This window comes from Trichosurus vulpecula, chromosome 5 (genome assembly GCF_011100635.1).
Source record: "Trichosurus vulpecula isolate mTriVul1 chromosome 5, mTriVul1.pri, whole genome shotgun sequence".
Classification (NCBI taxonomy): Eukaryota; Metazoa; Chordata; class Mammalia; order Diprotodontia; family Phalangeridae; genus Trichosurus; species Trichosurus vulpecula.
The window spans coordinates 78,759,337-78,785,018 of NC_050577.1; the positions used below are offsets into that span (position 1 = coordinate 78,759,337).

Below are 25,682 nucleotides of genomic sequence, written 5' to 3' on the forward strand. Positions count from 1 at the left end.
TTTCTCATTCTAGGTTTTTAACTTTTTTTTTTATTACTACCATAACAAGTTTATGGTCTGACTGTACATGTATAGCTGACTTAGGAATGACTTCTACCCAATCAAATAATTTTCTGTCTGTTAAAATATAGTCATTTCCATTTTTTTTTACTATTTTTTTGGTAGACACAATTTCTAGTTCCCTCAGTTGTCTTGAAGAAACTATTAATGATGCTTAAAATTTCTTTATCATCTATATTTTTCTTTTTCAATTCCTTGCTCTTGAATTTCCAAGTACTTATTTTCCAAGTACTTTTTTTTTTGGTTTGCCAGCCTTATCTCTGCCCAACTTCACACCAAAGTCACTAAATGTGAGGCTGTTTCAATTTGGAGGGGCTTATGTTCCTATGTCTACATTTTCATCCTTTCTTAGAGATTTGGCATATAACTTCTGAGTATTTTCATAGTGGTCTTTTTTATACACACTATGAGCACTGACTAAGGAGGCAGCTAGGCGGTTCAGTAGATAGAGTGCTGGGCCCAGAGTTAGGAAGACCTGAGTTCAAATATGGACTCAAGACACTTCATAGTTGTGTGACCTTGGACAAGTCACTTAACCTCTGCCTTAATCCAACAGGGAAGGAAATGGTTAACTATTCTAGTATCTTTGCCAAACAAACCCCATGGATGGTATAGTCCACAGGGTCCTAAAGAGTCAGACATGACTAAACACCTGAGCAACAACAATAAGCACTAAATATAAGATGACCAAATGACCCTGTAAGAAATTTTTTTTGTGTTTGGCTACACGATAAAAATTAACTTGTATCAACACCTTTATTTTCTTCTTGGGGAACCTATGAACATTCTTTCAATAAGAAGCAACTTGCTTTGGCTTCTAGTTTTGTTTGTAGCAAGGATGGCAAGTTTGATGATTCTTTTCTTATAGAAGTGTATCTATTTATTGGTCTCTCACTAGAAAAGGCTCTCATTTAGGATACTAATGGCTGTTGGTATTTATAGATGATCTTAAATCTATAACTCTCAGGGCACTCTGCTCCCTTTGCTACTGCTTTGCCTCTGCTGAAATAAAAGTGTCTGCATAGTACTGAGTGCCACTTTATGTGTTAGTCTTTGTTTCATGGGTTGCTGTGGCCTAAGAATTCATGTAGCCAAATGGCCAGCCTTCTGATGAGAAGCCTCTCCGTGCTAACTTGGCTAAGTTAATTGTCAGAAAATGGTCTTAAGCCAATACTATTCTCAAAACCTTTCCAGCACAGTAGAACCTACTAAGGTTTACATTCGGCTGGAGTAGCATTCATAAGCCCAACGTCACTTGCACGTACAATGATGAAGCAATGAAATAGGACTTAGTAAAGGCTAGATCCCAGGTGATCAAATAATAGTTAAACTCTATCCAACCACTGGCATTTAAAAATTATTTTTCAAAGAGCTTAAAGCCCAAATCTCTAGAAATAACCCTTTAGCACCTGAGCACCAGGCCTCGTTGAATGCTGGTCTTCATTTTCTCTGTCAAATGTTCCACGTTAGCCTAGAAGGGGAAAAAAGTTAACCTTTCTCATTAGAAATACTTGGCTAATGTACCATCAAGTAAATAATTACTTAATTTCTATAGTCAGTGTTGGAAGAAGAAAACAATGATATGACACTTGGCATTTACTTAATAATCTGCACACTTAAAACATGCTTATTCATTATCTTCCTGTCTTTCCACATCAAAATATTGTTTTGGAGCTCCCAGAGTGCAGTGAATATCTGTTTAGCCACTCACTGTACCATTTGTAACTACTCAATACATGATTTCTGATGGGGACAAATGTTATTTTAAAAATAAAGAACAGTTCGTGTGTTTGATGAATTAACCTCCTATTTATGCTTCCAATCCTGAAATCTTATTCCTCATTTACCATAGGTGTTTGACCTTGATTTTAGATGAGTAATGGGTGTTATTATCCTCAAATTTGGAGCTGAATCATAGCTCAGACTAGCCAGATAGGACCTAGGAGCATCTAATTCAAGTCTCTTATAAAACAGATGAGGAGTTGGAGTCCCCACAAGGATAAATGACCTCCCCAAAGTAACAGATTAGAAGGATAATTAGAATTTGAATGCATGTCCTTTGACTTCACATCTGGAATTCTTTCCATTGTTCCACAAATATGATTTTTTTATTAAATCAGGAAGCAGTCAGCCAATCCCTTATATCAAACCAACACATTTGACCATGGTATACGTGTTTTTGCTTTATACAATTGAAATAAAATAGTAATTTTAAAATTCACCCATTTTTTCCTATTCATTTTTTTTCTTCCCCACCTATTTTTATTTTGACATAAACAAATCATAAAACTACCTTGTTTCCTTTATGCATGGGCCCTCTAAATGATTTTTTATGCAAGTGCCTTCATATTAAGTAAATAAAACTACCTTCTTGAGGACTTTTTTGGCTAGAAAGGGAAGGATTCTATAAGAAATCATTCTCTGGAGATTAAAACTTGAGTTTGTATATATCTATGTATGTTCCAAACATTTAATTCTATGTTTACAAGGGTTTAAAAAATTGGAGATTAGTCCGTTCTGATGGTTCTCAAGTCAAGACTACAAAGTTTAACAATGTGCATGTAATTAGAACTATTCTTTCCTACTTTTTTTTTTTACAGACTCCTGTAAAATAAATAGCCTGATTATCAGAGTAAAGGTAAAAATTCAAGCGTTAGTTTCAGAGTTGGTTACTAAATTCATCTTTCAAGTACCTAACTGGAGAATCAGAAGAACAGACTATACATATACTCCCTACCTGTATTTGGGCTATAAAGTCAAGACTTTGAATTACAGAATATATTCCTATTTTAGTCCTACAACCTATTTTTTTTTCCACATTGCCTTACTATATTTTGTCTAATAAAGACCAAGGGTGAACAGATTTCTATGATAGGAATGCTACTTGACCTGAATTCATTATCTATTAAATGCCCTATGTGTAAGGCTTTGGGGACACATGAATTAATCATTATACTGTTATTTACATACTACTCAAGTTGTAGTTTAGAAAAGATAGTGCAGAAGGTGGAGTATGAGCAAGACTATATTATATACTTAACTCATGACCATATTACTACCTAGAATGAGTTTTATTATGACATTGCAAAATTCATTTTGGGTTGTCCCTGCCTCCTGGGCTCCTCTTATTTCCCAGATGGAGTCTCACTTTCTCTAATTCTATTATCCTTCTGTTCTTCTGCACCAGAGTGAAGCAATCATCTGACGGGTATGATCTGACTATTGCTATATGATTATTAGAACTTATACATATGCTTAGAACTTATATACATATGCTATATGATTATTAGAACTTAAATTGGTGGGGTAAATCGGTAAGATCCAGTGTTAGATATTTAGAGACCAAACTAAAGTTGGGCTTGAGAGAAATGGATTTTAATTGCATTGAAGACCATGCATGCTCTTCCTTTTGCTATTGGCAGGTGGATGTTAGGAAATCCTTGTGTAGAGGATGCAGAGTGAACCAGCAGAGGGCGCTTTATGGCTTTACTATTACAGAAGGGTATAGACTTGGAGAATTACATATTGTTCGACCTGATTTTTCATGGAAAGAGGCTTAAGTGCTCTCAGGTTTTTATCCAGAAGAGAGTGGAACCTGAAAAGCTTTACTTATTCCTTATCACCCTCCCTTCTCTCTGCCAATACTATGCACGCACGTACACGAAATAAAAGAAGTCCATGTAGCTTACAATTGTCACGTACCTGTAGTTCTCGGATGTCAAACTTTTCTTCAAAAATATATGCTATATCAGCCCCAGCAGAAAGGCCACCCATGCTGGCCAGATATCCACAGTAGCCACCCATTGTCTCGATGATGAAGACCCGCCTCTTGGTCCCACTAGCTGATTGCTTGATTCGATCACAAGTCTGTTCATGAGATAAGTACTAATTAGGGTTTCTGAATGAGTTACTTCTTTACATTGAGTAATTATGTGTGGTAATATCCACCTTGTTAGCACCTTGGACTTTTAGAATTGTTTTAACATTTCATGCTCTTCAAAGCTAATAGTTCCGCTGGCCCACTGGTGAGCACAAGTTCTTCCTAGAAATCCCTTACCTTCCCTGCAGCTCTTTACAATTTCTTTACAATTACAACTTCTTTACAATTACCTGAGCCTGAAATTTTATGAGCATTGCCATTATAAAAAAGTGTTAGCATTTGGGTTAATATTAGTAGGCAGTTGGGGCTCCTCCTAATATTTACAGCAAAATGTTGAATATTAAAGTGCTGATTACCTATTCTACAGCATGGCTTACTTTGTTATTTTCATTTCTTCATTTGTACATGTATAAATAATTGTCTATTATTTTCTTTTTCAAAAAAATTCAGTATGTTCTCAGAGCTTTGGTGATTCTGAATCTATTTCTGGAATGTTTGACCATGAACACTTTTACCACAGCTAGCAATTAGTTGCGCCAGTTAATCCCAGTGTAATAGCTTTATATTTAATAACCATACAAAGAAATTCTTCCAGACTTTCAGTAATCCAATTCCATCATGAAGCATACATTCTCCCTTCCCTATCTTCCATGAGAATTTGTGTTCAGATTAATACTTCGGTATGAATCTTCTTTCCCCTCATAACCTAGTCCACTATTGTACTGTAGTTAACGCAGAATGTTAATAAGGAGAATTAGTCAGCCATTTTCTAGTTCTTTTGTGTAAGGAATTGCTGAGGACAAAGGGGAAGGAACCTGTAACCAAAGGGCAATATTTTCAATTAGAGATTCCACCTGAGTAGGCCAAATGATATTGGAAGATAGTGTTCATTATCATGAAAGCTTTGATTTGGGATTCCTGAACCCTAGCTGAAGATAAGATAATGAAGGGGCAGCTAGGTGGTGGCATGGTGGATAGAGCACCAGCCCTCAAGTCAGGAAGATCTGAGTTCAAATGTGACCTCAGACACTTGACACTTACTAGCTGTGTGACCTTGGGCAAGTCACTTAACCCCAGCTGCCTTGCCACATAGACTTACACACTCAATTGGGCACAGAAATCTATCTTACTCTACAGGAAAGCAGGAGAGGAAGGGGGCAGGGTAATAGAAAGGAGCAGATTGGGGGAGGGGATAGTCAGAAGCAAAATACTTTTGAGGAGGGACAGGGTAAAAGGAGAGAGAGAAGAGAATAAATGGGGGGAGAGGATGGAGAGAAATACAGTTAGCAGTACAGTGAAAAAAATTTTGAAACAAGTTTCTCTGATAAAGACCTTATTTCTCAGACAATAGGGAACTGAGTCAATGATCAAAAGATATGATCAGTTTTCAGATGAAGTAATCAAAGCTGTCTATAGCCATGTGAAACCATGCTCTATTGATTGAAGAAATACAAATTAAAACAATTCTGAGGTACTACCTCATACCTATTAGATTGGCTAATAGGACAGAAAAAGAAAATAAATGTTGGATGGGATGTGGAAAAAATGAGACTCTGATGCACTGTTGGTAGGTTTGTGAACTGATTCAACCATTCTGTAGAGTAATTTGGAACTACGCCTAAAAGCTATAAAACCATGCATACCTTTGACATAGCAACTCCCCTAGTAGGTCTATATTCCAGGAAAAGGACCTGTACAAAAATATTTATTAATGGCTCTTTTCCGGTGGGCAAAGAATTAGAAATTGAGGGGATACCCATCAATTGGGGAATGGCTGAACAAGTTGTGTTATGTGATTATGATAGAATACTATTGTATTATAAGAAATTATGAGCAGGATACTCTCAGGAAAACCTAGAAAGACTTGCATGGGCTGATGCAACCTGAATGTACTGTGTACAAAGGGACAGCAATATTGTAAGATGATCAGCTGTGAATGACTTAGCTATTCTCAGCAATACAATGATCCAAGATAACTCTGAAGGACTTATGATGAAAAATACTATCCATCCCCAGAGAAGGATCTGATTGGTGTCTGAATACAGACTGAAGCATGCTTTTTTTAACTTCATTTTTCTTGAGGTTTTTTTTTTGTTTGTTTTCTTTCACAATATGTCTACTATAGAAGTCTTTTGCATGAGTACACATGTAGAACCCGTATCAAATTGCCTGCTTTCTCAAGAATGGGGTGTGATGGGGGAGGAAGGGAGAAAATTTGGGACCCAAAGTTTTAAAAACAAATGTTAAATATAGTTTTTACATGTTAAATGGGGAAAAATAAAATACTAAATAGACACAAAAAATGAATGATGTAAACTAATGTTAGGTATGAGGCTGACCTCATTTTAAAAGGAAAAAAAGAACTTGATTTTACGAGATCCACAGGGTTAGACATAAATTATATATTCACTCACATCTGCAACATGTAATGGAGAGTTCTTATTTATCCTAACTAATATTATACTGAGTTCACATAAAAGGGCTTCAGCCAAAAGTCAGTATAACTACTACCCACATAAGGATTATCTGCATGGTATACCTTGGGAGCTATTAGTTAATGTGGTATTTGGGCATCCTGGCAAAGGAGTGACTCCTTACTACATAGTTGGAGGAATATGACCCCCAGACCACAAATTGGCAACTCTGTGGCAGGAGTAGAACATAGTCCTCATGGCCAACTTGTGATTCATCTTACAAGTGAAACCATGGTTTCATGCCATGAATCAAATTCCTGTGCCTAAGACATGTCCTCTACGGGGTAGGGCTTATGATCACATCAATGTATCTCTTCACCTGTACAAATGATTAACAAATGACCACAAAACAAATTAACATATAGAAACCACCATGAGAGAAATTATATGGTTAAGAGCCAAAGAATCTTAGAGTTGAAGAAGCTAAGGGCAATTTAATCCAAATTTCTCTTTATAGATTAAACTGGGGCCTGGAGAAATTAATTGGGCTACACAAAGGCACACATAATAGTGAAAGATAGAACTGCCACCAAGCCAGTTGACTCTTAACCTAGTGCTCTATCATACTACTAAAGTATTATATCATTCTTCCAAACTATTTTTGCAAAACTATCTAAGATACCTTCTCAGCTTTCTCAGAACAAACTGACCAGGATAGAATAAAATTAACTTCATTGAACTAAACAGGCTGACAGAGATCAGTGTATAGGATATACATAGCCAGATGTTTGAAGGATAATTTGCCCTTTCTTCTCCCTGATTTTCAAGTCTTTTCAACAAATGTTTGTTGTTAAATATAGTCAGGAGCTAAGTTTTAGCTTGGGCAAACAACCTCTCTGTTGGACTATATGTTGTCTAATATCCCTTCTGGCTCTACATATTTCTGTATGTAGTCCTACATCCCAACAATCTGGCTAGCAGCTGTTGTGGGGTATAAGACCCAACAAGACCAGCAACAAGAGCTGCTAGCACAGATTCTTTTGATCTGCTTTACTAAGGAAAGCAACTTTAAGGGATTAACAATCTCACTTTAATCCAACATACAAATTATCACTCACTTAGTTCAGGAGGAAAAGCCAGCACCCTGAACTTCAGAGCAAATACAAACAAATCACCAACATACATTATTAACAGACCAAATACAAACCAACATCTGGGTCAGTGAAGCCGAGGGTGGGGGTGGGGGGATGGATGGACGGTTACACAACTTGCCCACAGTCATGCGTCACTCTTCCAGTGAGTGGGAGCTCCAAAGGAGAACACCAACCTCTGGGTTTATATATCTTGTTCAGGGTCAAAGCTGAGTCATAAATATGCGACTCACCCATGTGACCTAGAAGCATCACAAACATGTAACTTAAACCCACGTGGCCTAAAAGTTTCTGAAGTCACAAATATGTGACTCAAACCCAAGTAAACTAGGCTTTCCCTTGAGGCAAGGAGGTCATCAAAGACTCCTAATTTAATCAAAGAAACAAAGGACAAACTCTTCAAGGGCACTTGATTAAATAAGTGTTAAAAGCCCACCTTAATTACTGATACACCCCCAAAACCCACAATCAACTTGGACTAAAAGTCTGAAAGACCTGATAACAACCAAGCATCCAGCACTAGGGAAGTTCTCAACAGGGCTTTACAGAAAATTCAAAGTAGAAAGAGATTGTCTCAGACAATCTCCCGAGGAAGTACACTGGTCCTTCTGACTGAACCAAAACAAACTAAATCAAGAAAATCTTTGAAAATCAAGATCCCTTGTGAGTTTTGCACAGGGAACATATTATTGATATGATTTCTTGCTTCCAATTACCCTTCTCACTGTACATGGGGTATACACCACCAGTAGCAAAAGCCTTCAGATCTACCAGGCCATTGTACCACAGCCATGGAACTTCCAGAATGCTGCCCTGATGTCATTCAGACTTGGTAACTGACCGACTGTGTTCTCAAAATCTAGGTGAGGGGAACACCAAATAAATGTATTTGTCATTATCTGTGTTCCATGTACAGTGTGACCATGTACTGAATGAAGATCTGATCTTAAAAAGAACCCCACAGTGAAATGGATAGTTGATAAACTGCTCACCCAAGGTAACGAGGATTGAGCTCATCAGAATGACAGAAATGGGCCAAGTGTTGGCTTGATGACTTGACTCCAAATAGGTGGGTATTTGTTCCTAAACATTTTTTCTAAGTTACTATATCCAATCCAATGGACTTAGAGCTTTCCTATGCAATAAAATGAACTTGCTTTAGTTATTAAATCCATGTGAGGGACCACTCATCTATTCCACTTGGTTTGGTTTTGTTCCCCACCCCAGCCCTCAAAGAAAACCAGCTGCACCATCAGGTATACTTTAAAGAAATACCCTTTGGTGATAAATATTGCCCTCCCTTTGCTTAAGTAACAAAGGAGTGTTCATTCACATGTTTAGGTCTAACTTATTATGTATGTTTATTATAAGACTAAAAATTCATGTTCTTGAAAAAGTATTCCTGATATAGCTAGATACAACATAATACTAGGTACTGGAGAAGGAGGGAGAAAAGAACAACAGACTTAGTTTGCTAAAGTCCATAAATATTTAATGTTATCTTTTGGTCTCAGGCAGTATAGCCTTGATAGATTAAGGCTTGACATGCGGGAATTTGTTTTGCTGGACTATGAAGATAGGTACTAAAGGTATTTGCTTGTCGTTTTTTTTTTTCTTTAAGAAAAAAACAGCAACAAAACTATGGGGGAGGGGAGATAATGGAAGAGACGTTATTTTTTTAAAAAATGTTTCCTGATAAAGAAAATAAACAAAAAAAATTTTTTAAAGAAAAATTAAGGCTCTAAGACTGCTTAACTAGTTATTCTTATTATAGTAGTAACCAATTGACAAGTAGACAGAAATGGTCTTCTCTTACCTCCACAATGGCATTCAGGCCAGTGTCACAACCAAGACTCAAATCTGTGCCTGGTACATTGTTGCTAATAGTAGCAGGCAAAATGCAAATAGGGATGCAAAACTCCTTATATTTGGGCCGTGCCTCAGATAGCTGTATACAACTCTGATAACCCTAAAGCAGCAGTACAAATACCGTTAGCAATCTACACCATGCATTTCATACTTATCAATTACAAAGTGGTTATATGGTGGCCTTGCATGTGAGGAGGAGGACTGGCTTTCTAGTGGCAAACACATTAGTCTCATGCAATTCATAGGAGCAAAATGAAATTTGAAAATAATATGGGGCGGGGGGGAGGGGTGGAAGCTGTAGTGAAACCTACAACAATGCACTAAGGTGTCACATTGGCACAATCCTTTTCTGAAAAGGAGGTTAGTACAAATAAGTGAATCTGAGATGAAAGCATGAGAGACAGATCAGTTAGTATAGCTATTCTAGGAGGTTAATGTGATTCTGTATTTGACTTTTTTAAAGGAAGAAAATCAGATTAAACCTTCTGATAAAAATTAGCAGAACTAAAATGTTAATAAAAATTACAAGCAATAAAATACCATTCTTCTTGTTGCTTCAGGATAAAGCAAATTCTTATCAATACCAAACAATAACCCAACAACACTACCACAAAGAGGCCAAGAAGAACAGGATAAAATTGCCTCAGACCCCAGGCATCATGCACACATGTAAAAAGTTAGCCACATTCCTAATTCATTCATTGCATTTATTTACTAAGCATGCCAGTATACATTAGGCCAATTAATTATTCACATGCTCTTCTTTCTCCCTGGGATGAATTGCATGGTTACTTCTTTGAAGCTGTCTAGGAGAAGCTTTCTCCTTCCTTGTAAGTGTTCTCTTATTTCTATGTCTAGATAATCTACCTCCCTTGCCTGGGTAACTAGGCTGTGTAAATTTGGGTGGGTTTGTTGTTGTCCAGTCTTTTCAGTGGTGTCCAACTCTTCGGGACCCCATTGGAATTTTCTTGGCAAAGATTCTAGAGTGTTTTGCCATTTCCTTCTCCAGTTCATTTGACAGATGAGGAAACTAAGGAAATATAGTTAAGTGCCTTGCCCAGGGTCACACAGTAAGCCACAGTAAGTGTCTGAGGCCAGATTTGAACTCAGGAAGATGAATGCACCTATAGACTCCAGGCCCAGCACTCTATCCACTGTGCCACCTGGCTGTGCCCCAGGTTTGCATGAATCCAATTATTCACCTCAAAACCCTAACATACTTCAGTTTTGCTGTCAAAAGGAGCCAAATGGAATTATCTATCATTGTGACTTTTTGGTTAGCAACTTGAGAATTTATTAACTTGCAAATGGAGTATTAATAAAGAATACTCAGTCAATGAAAGTTTAGATCCACTTATGTTAATATTAGGGATAACTCCCTCATTGCCTTCTCTCACCACCACCAGCATCAGCACCAGGGAAAAATTAGTGGATATGACCTACCGTCAGTTTGAGCTCTTCTTCCATGAAAGGACTGATACTTTTCTTTTCCTGACTGCAGTCCCTGCATGTTATCCCATGATTGCGTTCACTTAAACCAATTTACTATGAAATGAGGTATGTTTGGGGCGGGGTTTTTTGGGCTTCCTGTGATTTCCTAGTATGAAAAATGAACTAGTATTATGACACTGGTACTATTGTTACTTTCCAAAGGATATATAATTTATTTTCCAAGAAACTAAGCCAATGTTCTCTTACTTCACTACAGAACCATCCAGCAAATTAAGGTCAGTTTGAATGGACTTTTCTGTTTCATAGGTTGCCATGGCCAAAGAATTCAATACAAGTGGCCAGCCTATTGCCAATGAGCCTCTTCATATGTATCTACATAGGTTGGTCCTCAGAAAGTAGATACAGTCTGTTGCCTGGAACATATCCAGAACATATTCTCATGAGAGAATGTACCAAAGCTTGTGCCTCGGTGGCATGGGCTGCCAGGGTCATGTTCATGCCATAATGAGGTATCAGATTAGGACCCCATGGAACCTTCCAGTGCCTCTTTCATTAGTATAAGGGTGAGTATGCTTCCCTATCACTCAAGATGCTGGAATGACACGAGGAAGGAAACCACACCTTTGAACAGACTGCTTTTTGAAAAAGCTCCAATTGTGACTTCATAAAACAAGCAAACACAGGAGCCTGCTTAGGCTTGTCAAACCTGTCATTTGTAGGCCCTGAAGTGAAAATTAAATTTGTTTTAATCAACCCTTTGAAGCCACTAGTAATTTTTTATATTGCTACACGTTCCACAGCACCCACCCCAGTCCCCCACCACCATGAGTCTCCTAGAAAAAGAGGAAAATCTTCAAACAGCATGCCCAAGAAATGAAATAGTGGTGGGTGGCTGAGTGCAGGTCACTTAAAGACTATAACACCTATGAAAAAGACAAAGCTTTGCCATAAGCAGTTGTGCTACTGATACCAACTGAAAATGTTTTCAATGCGTCTAAGGAACCCCAGAGGTTCTTCATTTATGTATGCTAAAGAAGAGGTCCAATTTACCAAAGGAATAATTTTAGATCTGAAATAGTTATGGGTACTAGCAAAGGTTTCAATGACATACAATAGTAGCATCTAATATATTCAGTGCACTGTTGCTGTATACTGAGGCAAATAATGTTATTTGATGGAACAAAAATGTTTCTATTAGGGATATCATATAGCTTTGTTAGAACTTCCTAAATAATCTTCAAGACAGACACTTGTAAAAACTCTGCCATCTGTGCCTTTATGATGCACATACTGAGAGATCTATTTTCCATAGCAATAGCTATGCAAAATACTTATAGTTGGAAGATGGGTAAAATTATTGACAAATGGAAATTTAACTTGTGTTAAACACAAATAGCAGATTAAGTTTGTTCCAAGACCTCAATATTTTAATATTCTATGACTGCTTATTCCTAAGGGGTACCAGTTCATGCCAGAAAACCAATTAAGGAACATCAGAGGGAAGAAGATAGATCCTGAAAGACAGATGGTTTATCAATGATGGATTTTGGAAGGCCCTGGCTGGCCTCCTTCCTACAGCAAGAGCCCACTGGTAACACCAAAGGACTATGAAAGTACTACATCAAATAGAAGGCTCCTTTTGCTGCTCCATACTTAGTAATCTCATTCCCTCACAGCACCTACTAAAGGGAGCAGGCTCGATCAGTTACTATAAGTGAAGACTCTGGCCCAATTCTATACTCATTAAATGAGCTGTAACAAATTAAATATTGCTTATCTAAAAACAGTCAAATGATCTGGGTCCAGAGAGAGACTAGGTCATCCCTTCACATTCTAGAGACACATCCCAATTCCTGTAAGTGAAGACTCTGGCCCAATTTAACACTCCTTAAATGAGCTGTCATAAATTAAACATTGGTTACCTAAAAACGGACAAATGGTCCAGGTTCATGGAGAATAGGTCATCTCTTAAAAACCTAGAGACACATATGCTTCTAGGCTTTTCAGGGAAAGCAGTCCTTCTTGATTTTTTGAATGAGTATAACAGCAGCTAACATAGGACTCTTATTTAAATTAGGTCATTGAAATGTTTACAAGTAGAAAATATTTCTTTTAGGACAGATTGATCCAGATACTAAAATGATGCAATTGCTAAGCCAGTCTTTCTGTGTTGAAGCCCAGTGTTTCTGTGAAGTATCTTAGTTAAAAAACAAACAAACAAAAAAAGGCAAAAGTACTTAGCATATGATTTGCACCCACTGCAATACAGGGAGGGTACCCTACTCAATTCGTTTATTTCCTCAAAAGATGAAATTCTCAAACATAAGAACATCCCCCAGCTCCAGGTAGATGAAAATAATGTAAAACTGATTTTTAAGAAGTCTAATCAGAAAAGCAAACTGTACATAAGATACCTACAATTTCACCTACAGTCTTCTTTTTTCTATTATATAGATGTAGATATGTATATATATCTATATTACACATATATATGCAAATTCTTATTCTATTTGGTATTAGGTTCAAAATAAGAAAAACTAATTAACCTTCGCTCATCCCTATGAAGTAAAAGCCAGGTACTGCCATTCCGAAGTTACAAGCAAGGAAACTACAGCAAAGGATAAAACAGTATAGTAAAGATGGAGCCAGAAATTCTCTGGGAATTTCCAACTTCCAGTGTTATACATTGTTTTACACCTGGGGACACTGCCTTGTGTTGTGACTCAATCCTCAATTTCTTTCTTCTTGGAAAATAATTACCTTTCATAGGTGCCACACTCAGCTCCTAATCTGCAGATTGAATTTAAAAGCCGAAATCAGGGTGGACTTCCAGGGACAGAGCTAAGGCAGAGAAGCATTCAGCCAAGCTCTCCCAATATTCCCCTCCAAGCAACTTCAAAATAACACCTCAAAATGAATTCTGTAGTGGCAGAGCCAACAAAAGGTCAGAATGAGACATTCTTCCAGCCCAAGACAATATAGGAGGGAGGGGAGAGAGATGGCCCAGAGCCCATGTGGTTGAAACACCAGGGATGGGGCTAGGTGGTGGTGACAAAAGTAGCAGCAGCTTTGGGAGCTCTCAAGCAGAGAGGGTGAGGGCCTGGCAGGTAGTCAGAAGGAGATTAGAGGGTACCTGTGCTAGCAATGGATGCAGGACCAGACATTATTTGGCAACTTCATTGCCTATATCCACTTCTGGGTCTTAGTTCAAGTGCAGAAAGGAACAAAAGAGAGTAAAAGCATTAAGAGGCAGTATCACTTCCAGGCCCAAGGGAGAAAGAGGCCTTCCTGGGGAGGCACCAGAGTGCAGACCAAGGTAGCAGTGACCAAACCTCTTCACAAATAACACCACTCCGGAAGTTCTGAAAACAGTAGTATGAAAAAGCCTGACACTTGAGACAGAGCCCTTCCTCTGTCCCCTCCCTCCCCTCCCCACCCCCAACTAGACCAACATTAACATAAAGTTCCAAATCAAGAAATAACGTGGAAAAATGAACAACCAACAACAACAACAACAAAAAGAACCCAACCATAAAAAGATACTATTGTGACAAGGAAGGCCAAGACACAAACTCAGAGGAGGACAAAGAAGTCAAAACAGCTACAAGCAAACCTCAGAGAAAAATGTGAATTGGACACAAGCCCAACAAAAACTCTTGGAAGAGCTCAAAAATGATTTCCAAAATCAAATTAGAGTTGTAGAGGAAAAATTAGGTAAAGAAAAGAAAGCAAAGGAAGAAAATTACTAAAAGACAATGCCTCAGTAAAAAAGGCACAATTTTTTTAAATGAAAATACCTTAAGAAACAGTTTTTTTAAATGGAATTGGGAGACATTTAACAAAATAAATAAAAATATATTTTTAAAAAGCCCAACTAACATTAGTCCCTCTAGAAAACATGAAAAAATAATGGACAGGAGGAAGACCCCACCTTATCTTCACATAAAAGCCACTTCAACTTCCATACCCCAAACACCCCCAAACATGATGACTATACTTTAAAAACTTTATTTGAAAATAAGAAGTTTGAATATTAAAAAGAAACTTTTGATGTTTATATTAGAAGCAGTAGAAGTTTACAGATAAAGAATACTGTTTTCCATTGCTTAAAAGTATTTATCAGAATGTAGCCAGCTAAAACCCATCTTTAAATGTAAAAGTTGCTTCAAGGTTCCCAGAGTTAACTCCATGTCACCCCCCCAAAAAACAGCTAAAATACTGCCTAGCAAACAGTAGGCATGGGGCAGCTAGGTGGTGCAGTGAGTAGAGCACTGGCCCTGGAGTCAAGACGACCTGAGTTCAAATCCAACCGCAGGCACTTGACACATGTACTAGCTGTGTGACCTTGGGCAAGTCACTTAACCCAAATTGCCCTGCCCAAAAATAACAAAAAAAAAACAGTAGGCACTTAATTAATGCTTATTAATTAGTTGATCTTATTTTTAGCGTCATAGTGTCTCAATTTCCATTACCACCCACAGTAGTGTTTCCTATCACAGATTAGTAAACTGGAGTCTAAATACCATCCATTGTTAACATTCAGTCACAAGAATATACCCCTACTGTCTCCAAAGTGGAATCAAGAAGGACTGAGATTTCCATTCAGAGGAGCTTACTATAACACAGAGGACTAACAAAAGGAAATAGGATCAGTAGTGAAAGGAAGAAGATTCTAAATCTCCAATGTAAATTGGATTCTTAGTCACCTTCTTGGTAATGCCAGGTTACTTCCTCCTTACTACAATAACTAGAATGTGCTTGAGCCTAAGACAGTATGGATTCAAGATTAAGACAAAGACATTTTAGTTGTTGTAGAATGTTTACAGTGAGTTGGTCAAACCTTGTCTGGTCTCCTTTATAAGGAATGCTTGAGGTTAGAGATTTAGTCTAGTGCTAAAGTTTTGGGTTTTGTAGTTTTAGGTCTGTCCCTGTCCCATCCACCCCACCCCCACTTCTATGCAAAAGCTAATTGGCCAAGCATGGATATCAAAACATGGGCCACAAGGGTCACAGATAGATTTCTGGGTGGGGTTGGGGGTGATGTCTGTGAACTTGGATGGGAAAATAAATACATCTTTATTTTCACTAACCTTTGGTTTCATTTGTAATTCTATATATTTTATTTTATGCATTTAAAAATATTATTCTGAGGAGGGGTCCACAGGTCCAAACTGCCAAAGGGGCCCATGACACAAATAAAGTCAACACTATTATATAAGTTAATGATCCATGGTACTAACATTCAACTTTAAAGATCATCAAATATATATATATATTACCTTTACATTTAAAAGTTGCACTCCTCACATATTATAAATACATACTAACTTTTGGATTAATGCACAAAAACATCTTATTAATGTTAAGTGATTTTAAATTAACTTCACATTTACAGTGTATCCCCACTTGTCTAAGTTTATTTAGGTACAATTTATTAAGCATTTCAGTATGATTCTGTTGCAAGTAATGCAAAGAGAAACACCATTCCCTAGAGCAAGTGGCGGGAAAGAAGGAATAAAAGCAATTTTTAGGTCATGCTTAGTAATTTTGATAGATGGATACTTGCAGAGCAATGTAGGAAACTCCCAATTAGGAGACTTTTCTAGGGTTAGTTAAGTGTATTGAAAAGGAATATCATTCATAAATATTGCCTGAAGATCTAAAGTTAGGTCAGTGTGGAAAGATTATTAAGAATAGAAAAGCAAGGAGCATGAACTAATCATTACTTACCTGCTCAATTTGGGCTTCAGTTTTTGTGGAAAAAACCCCCACCTTTTACTTACCAGTACTAGGAATCAGTCTAATGTCAAAGAACCCTAGGTATATAAACTTCATGACAAGATCTAGGTTCCTTTGCAAAATGAAAACCAGAGTGTTTGAGAAATTTCAAGTACAAATTAAGAAGGAAAAAATGCATCTTTGATTGTAAACTAAAGAAAAATCCAAAATGTGAAGAGATAATCACCTTTATACTGAGTTTTGCCAAATTAGAAAATATGATGTGTTCAGTGTCATCTAAAAGTCATCTAAAATAATCAAAGGAAATTCTAGCTCCAGACATAAAATCAGCTGATTTTCTTTCATATTTCCGTTTTACAGAGAAAGAAACTGAATTTACCCAGTCAAAATCAAAATTGCAGGGGAAATAGAAAGGCAATTTGGTTCAAAGCACCAGATGACTATCTCTTAAGCTTATGCAAAACTCCATGGTCTCAGTATAAAAAAAAAGGGGGGGAAATTCATACTCTAGGAACATTAACACTTTAATAAAGGTCTAACTAAACCCAAAACAGAAACAGATCTCTGCAGCTTTTGAAAATCAAAAATTAACATTATGTTGTATTAACAAAAAATAAAAAAATAAAAAATGTGTTGTATTTTTATCTTGTTAAGCATTTCCCAATAACTTGTTAATCTGGTTTGGGCCACCCATGGGAGTTTTGGGGGCTACTTGAAGCCCATGGGCCATGAATTTGACATCTCTGGTCTAAACTCTACTTTGAACTATTTCTATTTTATTTTGTAGGCCATAAAAGAACCCTGTCACTAAATTAATCATTGCTGGAAAATATGGACTATGTAACGTTTTATTAGTTGTATAAAATATTTGTGTAGTCTAGTTAACCAGGAAAAAAAAGACTTCATTTCTGTAGACTACCCATTAAAAAACCCAGATGCATTTGTCAGAAGGACCCAAATGCTAAAGCAGACTGTTTCCAATATACTGGTATATAAAAGAGGTGTCTCCAATTTCACCATTAGTATTAGCCTGAAGGCCGGGTAGACATGCACAGACTTACATCAGTTATAGTGTTCAGAGCAGTATCTGCACCAATGCTGAAATCTGAACCAGGTACATTGTTGGATACAGTTGCAGGAACCATAACCATAGGAACACAGAATTCCTCATATTTTTCACGGGCAGCTAACAATTCCAGCAATCCCAGGTAGGCCTATTGGGTGAGGTACAGGTACAGTATACACAATTAGGGATGTTAGGGGGAGAAAAAAATTGGACATCGTTGGAATTTTAAAAGCACAGGAGAGCCATGAAAGCCACCTCTACCACAGCACATAAGTCACACACTGAGACACCATGGAACCACTAAAAAGCAACATAAAAATACATTAGGAACATAAAACAGAAATGGTAGTTTTTAAAGGAACAAAGACAGAGCCATCCCAATCCAATCTCATCCCCCATTTAAAAGTATTAAAATCTCCTCTCAAAGCAATTAATCGAGCAATTTTCTTATATAAATTAATCTAAAATCTGGGAAGAAATATGCTTTTTTTAATTAAGAGAACTGGACTCCAACTTGTATTAGGATTTTTAAGACTTGTCTACCTTCTGTAATGATCAGTGAATTTCTGATTAAAGAAATAGTACAAAGAAATAAAACGGAATTTACTATATGAACAGATTAGTTAACATAAAAGCTCCAGAGACTAGTACTCTGACTAGCTTTCTTTTCTATAACCAGGAAGATAAACCCAGAAGTTTCTTGCAAAGCAAGTTTGGGATTTCAAAGTTCTTGGAAAACTGATGCCACATCTATTTAGCAAAACTTTCTAAAGTGAAATCTATGGTGTCCTTCGTGTTTGGTGAACCCTCCTTCCCCCTCAACCCTGTGGCAAACCCATTGGAGGAGATGGATAACAGTCCCTCTAGATGGGACTGACATTGTTTGATCGGGATCTGTAAAATGAAAAATGCCATCTACTCCCAAATTAGGGTCCCAGATCCACTGGAGTGACCACTGTCTTTTGTCCTCAAACATAATAAGTATAGGATTGGGATTGAAAAAGTAATTGTATTATCTCAACTTCCAAAGGATTTTAAAGACAGTATTATGCATGCTTGAAGAAGACACAGAGTACAATACTTACTAAGAGAACCAACAAACAAGAGGATAGAAAAACAGAATAATGTACCTCAAATCCACCAATAACCAAAAGAGCATTGATATTATGAGTACGCATCTGTTCAGCAATCTTCGCCAAATACATTGCAGGAAGAGTACTAAAAATGGTTAAAACAAGAAGTGAGGTCAAACTCTTGTAAAATCTTTGAAAAAATTGGTGAAAACATTCAGGTCATTATATGCTTATTAATCTGATGAAAGTCAGTGATGAATAGGGACTTTAGCATCTCCTGTCTCCCTTCACCACCTAACAGTTTCAATTAAAAAATAGAATGGTTTTTCTCATATTTCAGCATTCCAAAATGTTAGCAAATAGATGCAAACACGGCATCCCTAAGAAAACTACTCCAAGAAACAGCAGCAGCCAGAAATCAAGGACCAGGAGAATGGGTTTTCAAAAAAATATGATAAGATATTCTCCAGATGAATGAGGAAATTTGAACCTAAGTGGACATGAGTCTCCTGAGCTTCCCATGTTGTATTTATAACTAAATTACAGCTATTTATTTTGTTTTTTCCTTTCATTGAGCCTCATCTATTTCAAATGATATCATTACCCTAATGGATGCCAAATTTAGACCATGATACCAGATATTTAGACAGTATGCGTCAAAGAAAATGTCAAGGTTTCTTCTATGTTCATGGGACAAAAATTTAGGATTGGTTACTTCAAGAAAATGGGGCAGATAAGACCACAAAAATCATGCCAGCTCACAATGAGAAGGTAGAATACATTGTGAAACTCCAACGTCTCACTTGTAGGTGGCTTTGAACTTAACATATTCAAAGCTGTCAGGACTTGTCTACAGCTGTGAGTTGAAATCATGTCTTAAGAAACTAGGCCCTGAGAAATGAGGTAGTAGAATTCTTTGGCATTATTGAAGGTCCAAACTAGAACATCGATGAAGAGGCTTTTGAGGAGGCATTGTGGCTTTGTGACATTCAGTTCACAGAGCCCGAGAAAATCAGAAGACATTTGGAGGACAGGTAAACACTACAGGTGGAATTGTACCTAGATCTGGGAGACACTTAGAGGCCAAAGCAAAGGGCTGAGACAATTCTCCCATTCTGATAAAACTCATTTATCCAGAATCCAAATCGCTAGAAAATTTAAATAGCTAAAAAAATTTTTTTCCCAACATTCACATAATTTTACAAATAATATTTAGAATGAAAACCCTGAAAGCACCATCAAGATCTTACAGTGCCTTCTTAATTTCCAAAAGATTAAATTATGTTCAGGTTTATTTCATAGTGTTAAGTATATTTTTTGTACTCTGAACTTTTTGAAATTGGCTATCCATGCATGGTGGTAGCACGAATGCTCATTAAATAGAATATATACATCTGGGTCCTGATTCATGTGAATAATGAATCCCCCCAAAGTATTCACATTATTTGAATTCATACTGCATAATTCCATTGGGCTGGAACCAATTCCCAAAGTTTACATAATCATAATTTTGAACAGTATGAATTTAGATGTATAGGACAACTTCAGAATATTTCATTATTCTCATCAATTTGGACCTAGCTATCATTACCCAGAATAGAAATTGCTAAATATAAATGAATAAATGGGAGTTTTCTCTAATTCAAGACAGAGCTCTTTTTTGGGTTACTCAGATAATGACTTTGAAACCTGGCTTAAATTTCCACAGACACCTGGCCAAGAATGCCAGATAGCCTATTTTGTCACTGCACATATTAATATTCTCATGGTGTTGCTTTTAAAAACTCCACAATGGCAACTGCCCAATGATGCAACATAGTTCAACTTAAACAGTTCTACGCTATATTGAAAAGCCAAAGGGATATTTATTACTGCCTTATATCTTAAATGCTTGGAAATGTGGACCTCTCGTGGAAGGAAGGTATAGTTCCAATAAATTTTTCCCCTTTGTCTTGCATAAATACTTAAGTTTGCTTTCTTTCTTTATGATCTTTTACAGTAAGGATGGTGAATGGCAAGACATTCCTCAGTCATGAATAGCTAAAAGCAACAGAAGAGTATGGCCATTTTATCTAGGAAGGAGCAGTTAGTAGCCAATCCAGTGGCTCCTCCCAAAGACATTTATGGATAGGGTATAGAGAGTGCTGAAATAAAAACATGGATCTTCAGTACCCTTGTTCATTTCAACAACAGGATTCATTATAACAATACCTAAATTCTTCAATGTGGAATCAGAAAAAGCCAAAGCGGGAAAATTACCGTTTTGTGCCAAGAATGGATCCTCCTTGGCCAGTCCAACCTCCAACAGCTCCCCAGGTGATTTCTTTTATCTAAAATGTAAAATCAATCAATTAATCACTCTCCAGACAATGAAATTAGGCAACCTTTAAAAATAGTTTGGATTTTTGTATCTTCAATGACATTTGTGTAAAACTGTGTAAATAGCTATTAAAATATCTTCTCCACAATGCTGAATAAAAGCATTGTAAGAAATCCTTGGCTCTTTTCCTTTTTCTCACTAAAATGCTCCAGTGTTCCCCAACTGAAAAAAAATACTCTCCCTTTAAATGGTTGCCCACTCTCTCTCCTCCCCTTCACTTCTAACCTTGAAACAGGACACTACAACCCCACATAATCGGACTTAAATCTCTTATCACCTTGGTGAAATTGGTCCCTCAAAGGTCACCCATGACCTCCAAATTGTCAAACCCATGGTCTCTTCTCAAATTTCATTCTGGTTGACCTCTCTGCAACATGAGATGCTGGTGACAAGCCTTCCTTCCTTAATACTTTCTCATCAGCTTGTCAGACCACTTCTCTGTCTACTTTAGTAGTCCCACTCTACCTCATTTTCTCCCTCCTTCAATCACAAAATCTCATCTACTCTCCTGCAGCTTTAATCATCACTTCTAGGCAAATAACTCACAAATCTGTCCCCAGCCCTGAATTTTTTAAAAATTAAAAAAAAAATTTGTTATCCTGCAATTGACAGACATCAACAAACATAAGCATTTTCCTATACCAAGAACAGAGGGCTGCATATGAAACCAGAAATCCCTATGATATATACAGGTTACTCTCTTTTCAAAATTATATAACAAATTTCAACATAATAGTTTCAGAGCTGACTTGCTTGCCAGTTCCAGTTCTGAATTCTTCTCTGGCATCAGACTCATTTTTCCAATAGCTTGCTGGACTTTCCCATCTGGATGTCATTAAAACTCACCAAAACTCAACTTTCTTTTCCTCCCCCTCAAATGTGCCCCTCCTCTTCTTAAAGCTTACTCATTTTTCTATTTCTACCAATTGCACCAGTGCTCTCCCAGTCACTCAGGCTTGACTCATTCATGACTTTTTCCTCTCTTTTCTTCCCCACATCTGAGGACTTCAGCAGTATCCATCCCCTCATCTCTTTTCATACTGCCACTACCTTCATTACCCTCACAATTGAATTATAGCAACAGCTTAACTGTCTCCCTGCCTCCCTCTCCAATTTCCCAATGAACAAATATGAACTCTATTATTCAAAAGCTTTCAGTGGTTATTACCTGCAGGATAAAATATATACACTTCTCATTAAAGGCCCTCAATAACCTTGCTTCATATTAGTACCCTTCATCTACTCCACACTCTAGCCAAATTGTTCTGCTAGTCCTCTACCAATCTCTTCCTATACGCTCTGGATTTCATGTACTTGTGTGTCATCTCCCATGTCTGGAGAAGACTCCAAATCTTTCCCTGCTCGATTCCTGCCTTTCATGTTCCTGTGCCAAGCTGGCTATCAATGAGGACTTCTGTCCTCTCAACTATACAAAATGCCTTCGATCCCCATATTTTCTATCTTTCCTCTTCTGTGCACTTTTCACTAACTTCTCTTTATTTGTGTATATGATTCACATCCCTATTCAACTTTAAGCTTTTAAAGGCAGAGACTGTCTCTTTTTATCTTTACATCTCTAGTATCTAGACTAGTACTCCCCACCCCCACTATAGGTTATTAAGATATCTTTGTTAAATTGAACAGAATTAGGGAAATAAGAACAGCAAAAGAAACTTTACAGCAACTGTAAATTGGTCTACTTTGTGCGCCTAGATTGAAAAAAAGGGTAAGAATATTATTTCTCTGGCTAAATGAATTCAACAGAAGCCCAAAACTTAGCCAAAGAAGCCATTTCCTCACATTTGCTTAATTCTTCTATTATTGGGCATTTGGATTGTCTCTAAGAAAATACTACATTCTTACAACTTTATATCAACCAAGAATATTGGCTAAAATTGGCCTTTTGTTAATTAATTTTCCAAAGAAATCTGGATTATGAAATGGATTATGAAAATGTCCAAAGCAATGCTAAAGGGTTGGGGATAGGGAGCCTGATATTAGACACACATTAAAACAAAAAACACCTATACACACACCAATAGATACTAGAATAAAATCTGTAGTGAAATAGTTGAAACTTTAATATCCAGTGGAGCTTTGGGGGAAGAGGAAGCAGTCAAGGGATAAAGTTCCTCAAAAGGAAGGCTACAGTGTTTGTGATTAGGATATCACTCAGGTGATAAATGATTTAAAGACAGAAGGGACCTCAGAGGTCTTCTACTCCAACACTCTCATTTTGCAGATCAGGCAACTGAAGCTCCCTGACATTAAACGATGCACCAAAGATCATGCAGTAAGTGTCTAAGGTTTTTATTTTAAACTTAGAAATATACAATGTTAAAGTTGTAAGGGACCTTAGAGATTGTCTGATCCAACCTCTTTACTTGATGGAGAAATAATCTGAGGAAGGAAGGAAAAAAGGCCTAAGGTTACAGAACTGCCAAGTGATAGAGGATTAGAAACCGAATTAGCTGACACCCAATCAGGTGCCCTTTCTGCTTTTTCCACTCTGTGTCCCCAGGCATTAACACAAGCTTACAAAGCACTTCCCTCAAAATGACATTCTTGCATTCAGTGGAAAAAGAGGCATCACTTCCACAGTTCAAGCCCACCAGATGGTATTAATATACACTAGAACCAAACTGATTACACATAGCAGTCTGTGACATACATCTAGAGAATTATCTTTCGCAGCAGACTATGACTAGGAGGATTGTGTTCTGACACCATTCTCTTAGAAAGGTGCACGAAGCCAAGAATAGGAATAAATTCGAAAAACTTCTATGGGTGAGACTTAGGAAATTACAACTTCTGGGAACTGGATATAGCTAAAGCTGAATGAAAGGGCCTACCCAATTATTCTTTTTTGAACCATGAAGTTGAGACTATGTCTTTATATGGTTTACTTGCTTAGAACTCTAATAGATATAGCTTTCTTTTTGGTAATCTGCTCACAGACGGCTTACTATATACAATAAAGACAGGATAAACCAACCTCATTTAGTGAGAGCTGTATAATTCTACCCCGGAGAAGATTTTATATGAGAAATTTACTCCAGGATCAGGTTCCAACATGTCTGTACAAAGGAATAATTTACCTTAACACTTTCTATTGATTGTGCAATTACTAAGTCTTTTTAATGTTGTAGTAGCTGCACAGAGGTGAATGCCCAAGATAAATCAAAGGGGCTTATTTTTAATTTCTTAAAAGTACCATGCATGCCAAGGATTCAGACAATGCAGAAATTTACATACCTCAAATTATGATTACTTGGGGTGGGGGGGAAGTGTGACATTATTAGTACTTTATAAACAGCATTTAAAACTGCGACAGACTTTGAGGGACATGAAATTCAATTTTATCTAGCTACACAAAGCAATAGGGAATGCAAGTTCTAAATCAAATTTTTTGATGCTAGAGACAGCCACTAAAACTGTCAAGCATATTAATCAAGGGCTGGCCACCAGAGGGACTCTCGGTTTGTACAACACTGGATTAGAATGTGCTCTATTCCTGGGACAACAGGACCTTCAGAGCCTAGTTAAGGTTCTTCCAGGTAATAGTTTGACAGGAACTTTGAAAAATAACTAAAAGAGGGACACACAAAGAGGAAAGTGTTGAAACTAGCATAATGAGGGGCAGCTAGGTGATACAATAGATAGAGCACTAGCCCTGGAGTCAGGAGGACCCAAGCTCAAATCCAGCCTCAGACACTTGCTAGCTGTGTGACCCTGGGAAAGTCACTTAACCCTGATTGTCTACCAAAAAAAAAAAAAGAAACTAATATGGTAGAGTTTATTATATATATATTTTTTAAGAAGAAGCTTTAAAAAGACCTATAGTTTCATTTACAATCTTTTTAAAAAAATTTTTGTATAGGAATGTCCATATTTATTGATGTTTGTCAAGGTCAGAATAACAAAAAAGTGAACTAAATATGAAGGAGCTTTCTTCCAGAACTCAAGAATTTCTCAATAAAACATAATGCTTGTATAAGGTAATTCTCAATACATAGAACCACTGATTAGCAGATCAATGAAATGTTAACAGTACCATCCAACTTACATTTATTTCATGAATTTACTAGGGAAAATCTGACCAGTAGGGCTCTGGAGTGGGCCTAGAGAATGTTCTAACCAAGGTGGACAAAGGACTGAGTAAGCTGAAATAAATTCACTCTCATGGATCAATGCTCCTTGGAAGGCTATACTTTGGGCAGTTAGCACATAGTAGGTTCTTAATGTATATTTACGGAATGAATGAATGGATTAGGGGTATTAGTCAAAAATCTAACCCGATTCAGAATTGCAAAAACAATACTTAAGATCTATTATGTTTTATGACCTCTAGATTAAAGGGATAAACCTGTCTGTCTTTGTCTGAGAATCATGGTGAAAACATTTACTAAGAATCTATTTTATGCCAGACATTGTGGTGGATGCTAAGGATACAAAAAGAAAAATTAAACAATCCCTTCCCTCGAGGGACATACTACATTCTACGCTGGGCATACAGCCTGCATATAGATACATGTAATACAAGGTAGTGGGATGGGAGCAAAGGGGAGACAGAACGTTGTGCTCTAGGAATATCTGAG

The 25,682-nt window shown here is 37.2% G+C and overlaps 1 protein-coding gene across 2 annotated transcripts in view; it reads right to left on the reverse strand.

Moving 5' to 3' along the window:
• The window catches only part of LOC118851510 (phosphofructokinase, platelet), an 87,685-nt gene that overhangs the window by 10,211 nt on the left and 51,792 nt on the right, over positions 1 to 25,682 (reverse strand). For both annotated transcript variants that reach the window (XM_036760978.1, XM_036760977.1), the window contains exons 14-18: positions 20,964 to 21,034; positions 18,762 to 18,849; positions 17,627 to 17,779; positions 3,763 to 3,927; positions 1,470 to 1,531 (exon numbers count right to left, since the gene is read on the reverse strand). In XM_036760978.1, coding sequence (XP_036616873.1) covers positions 1,470 to 1,531; positions 3,763 to 3,927; positions 17,627 to 17,779; positions 18,762 to 18,849; positions 20,964 to 21,034 — 539 coding nt within the window. The remainder of the gene's footprint in view (positions 1 to 1,469; positions 1,532 to 3,762; positions 3,928 to 17,626; positions 17,780 to 18,761; positions 18,850 to 20,963; positions 21,035 to 25,682) is intronic.